At 34.1% G+C, this 3515-nt stretch overlaps 1 protein-coding gene across 1 annotated transcript; it reads right to left on the bottom strand.

Annotated features, from left to right (window-relative positions):
* Positions 1-618: 618 nt before the first annotated feature.
* LOC140966711 (putative uncharacterized protein YDL057W) lies at positions 619-3240 on the bottom strand (the record flags this gene model as incomplete). The annotated part of the gene is made up of 3 exons (XM_073426961.1): positions 619-1223; positions 1589-1682; positions 3042-3240. Coding segments are annotated over 3 exons (495 nt in total), but the record flags the coding sequence as incomplete, so codon positions are not given.
* Positions 3241-3515: the final 275 nt, after the last annotated feature.

Here is a 3515-nt window from a genome sequence, read left to right as displayed (position 1 = left end):
AGACACAAATAATAATAATACTAGAGGATGTGATCTTTGTAAGCAGGTTTGCATGGCATAAATTAGCTGTCTGACCCGAAATAGTTGGCAACCAAATTAATCGGGTCGGGTGTTTTTCGACTTGATCCAATGTCAGGGAACTATTTTGTAGGTAGGCTAGTTCAATAGTGCAGCCAAAAACCATGTTCAAATACAAGTTGGAGCTGATATAGTTCTCTAGAATACGAATAGTTAAATGAAATGCTAGAACAATGGTAATACCCTCGTACAAGATCTGATGGTTCCAAATTAAAATTGAACTCTTAGATATAGCATGAGATATTACATTATGCTACCATGAAATCAACCATAACGAACCAAGATTACCTAATTGGTATGTATGGTGCCATGATCTTTGGACAGAAGTGCAAGTTCTAGTTTGAAGCAAGTCCCTGAAATTCAAACACGAAACAGAAAATCCTGCTCATCTCCTGTGATGGGTATTAGTGATCTACTTGAGTTTGAAGCAAAGGTTGATCTTTTTCCAGAAGAGCAACACTCAGAATGGACTCAAGACAAGGTAAGAAGATCACACGCAATGATGCAAGCAACCACAAGAATTTTTGAGCACTCATCACATCACTAAAGAGCAACATTATTGTACAAAATAAATTCCGCCCAGCATAATGTTTCAGACAGAACACGTTATATTTCATTCTCGTCTATTAAGTTCTTGATATCTGGAACATACCGTGGATACATAAGAAAAAAATTACACTGAAGAAAATATCCACCTTCTATCATTCGCTGCATATCAGAGAAGATAGATTGTTGAAGAATAATGGATGGGCACTTATTGTCATTTGACTTGATAAACAATACTGTTTGATCACACCAACCAAGTTTTATCAATCTTCTATCTTAAGAGAGGAGAGGTGTTCCGGATGAGCCCAATTGTCAAATTTTCAAGAACCACGAGCTCATTATCGGAAGATAAATTTGTAAAAATACTGCATACTTCAAAGTAAATATGTTCAGTCTCCTATTTGGAGACTTCTTCAGCCTGCTGCATGCATTCCTTTATGAAAGGCAAAACGGCCGAAGATAATTCATCTTGATGTGAAGTGTATCCATGATTGGCCCCTTCTACAATTTGCAACTGGTGGTTCGGTATGATCTTGGCGAACTCCAGAGCATCTTCAACTGGAATGATTTCATCAACTGATCCATGAACTGTCAATACCCTATAAACGCATTTCGAAAAGTCAAAGACAAGTTCCCGCGCATTATTTTCAAGATTTAAGGCCAAGTACTTGGAAGCCAACAATGTAGTCTGACGTGATCACCAGAATCTCACTGAATTATGCAGATGCAAACCCATGATGACAAACCAGAGGTTAATTTTTTCGTCTTATGAAAACATTCACGACCTGACTGTGGAAACAATTTTTTCACTCATTCCAGAATACGTGACAAATTGCGACAGATGAATTAGAAATTTTAGAAAGAGGTAATAATGGGTAAAATCTAAAGGTGGCTAACATTTTCCAGTGGAATGTGCTACGACCAAAACGAGCATATCATCAGAAAAAATCAGCATCATCATTACCTGCATCCCTTGTCAATCGAAAGACATGCTTCATGCATGTTTGTATTTAATCGATCCATCAAACTTTCCTTGGTGACTTGATAATCTACTTCTCCTACGAAAAGAAATGAGTGAGGTAACTTTCTCAGTCAAAAGCGCATGTGTGCTACAAATAATATTATCAAGCCATTCTCATTTCTCAATGAAACTCTTACAGATGTACATATCTCAAATTGAGGAAAAGCAAAGAAATAAAGTACAGTGCTCATAACAAACAGAGATAGTTCAGTACTCCTTGATAGAAGTGTTCAGAAACCGAACCAAACGCTCGAACCCAACCAAACCGTATGGTTTGGATAGGTTTTTAATCAATCACAGTTTGAATTGATTTTATAATCAACCAAACCGAAATTTTTTGTTTATTTCAAGTTTTAGATTAGATAAATATAAACCGTAACAAACTAATCCATACCGATTACATAAATAAATTTTGTTAATTTAGTGCTATTTTCTTGGATATGGAAATATTTTATTTGTTTTTAATTTGTATTATATTATCAATGAGCTTTGAAACAATCTAATACATTAATAATTTATTTATTGCATATTTTAACCCAGATAAACATATCCACATCTCTAAAAATTACGATTTTTTATAAGTTGCAAAATTCTGAAACCTGCATAAGTATTTTAATTAACTGTATTTTACTTCTAATCAATTTTTAATTAATTGTATCTCAACTTCTATCAAGTATCAATTGTTTTTTTCTTCTGAATTACAATATCATATGTATTAATTCAATATGAAGCTCAAAACTTAAAATTAATCTTCCAAACCAGTCTATACCAAACCAAAACGAAATTTATTATATAGTTTGGTATGGATATAAAAACCCCATGATTTGGTTTGGTTTAAAATTTTGTAAAACTAATATAATATGGTTTCATTGGTTTGGTTCGAATCTTTATCCAAACCGAACCAATCCGTGAACACCCCTACTCCATGACAATATACTTCTCTGACTGGTAAAATGTTGCAAAAGAAATAAATTACTGTTTACTAATACACAGTAGAAGTGGACACCACAACGAATCCCTCATATGAAAGGCATTCATTTTTTACCTTTTTTCAGATTTCGGTTGCCTCTCATCAAACGGGTTATTAGAATTGTGCAAAAGAGAACTATCGAACTCAGGAAAGCTATCCTTCAGGTTTAAACAGTAGGGTTTGGAATTCTTCTTCTTTCCTTTTTTTTCTGGTTGTTTTGGAATTCTGAAGTAATTGAAATTGGAACTGAATATATTACAAGAAAAAAATGAAGGCTCATAAATTTTACGTCATTATGAAATGTCTAAATTTTTATGAGTGACATCTCCTAAAGCACAAATGATGCTTGAGTGTAGGGTCACAATATTCAACATCAAGTTAGGAAAAAACAAGCAGGAGTCATCACGTAAAAAAGTGTATGATTACCTGTTCTCGTTTTAATATCAATATATCCTTCCTTGTTGAGTCTTTCTAAAAAATTTTTACCCAGCCGTTCTTCAAGGCCTCTCTTGAGATCATAACGACCAGAGACATTCACGACAGCAGGAATATCATGATATTTAGATGCATACAGGAGGACAACATTCCCACCTGCAACATGTGATAACAAAAAATGCAAGGAGAATCAACATGTCGCATTTTGAAGCCTTAGCACAATTGAGTGTTAAAAGAGAGGATTGTGAGACAAATTATATGCCATAATCACAAAGCAAAACACTAAAAGTGAGAGGAACAATAGATCCAGTTTTAGCATGGATTTTTTCTTATAAGGTTCTGTTGTTTTAGAAGGAAAGGGGTATTTTTCACTCTTAGAGAACACATAATCATCCACCGCTGCACTAAAGTTGCAGTTTGAAAATTTAAAGAAAGACCAAACTAACCATGAAACAAAAAAAGAGC

The sequence above is a fragment of the Primulina huaijiensis genome, unplaced genomic scaffold (assembly GCF_012295235.1).
Source record: "Primulina huaijiensis isolate GDHJ02 unplaced genomic scaffold, ASM1229523v2 scaffold207762, whole genome shotgun sequence".
Taxonomy (NCBI): Eukaryota; Viridiplantae; Streptophyta; class Magnoliopsida; order Lamiales; family Gesneriaceae; genus Primulina; species Primulina huaijiensis.
The sequence above is the reverse complement of the archived record's forward strand: the minus strand, read 5'-3'. Positions and strand labels throughout refer to the sequence as shown.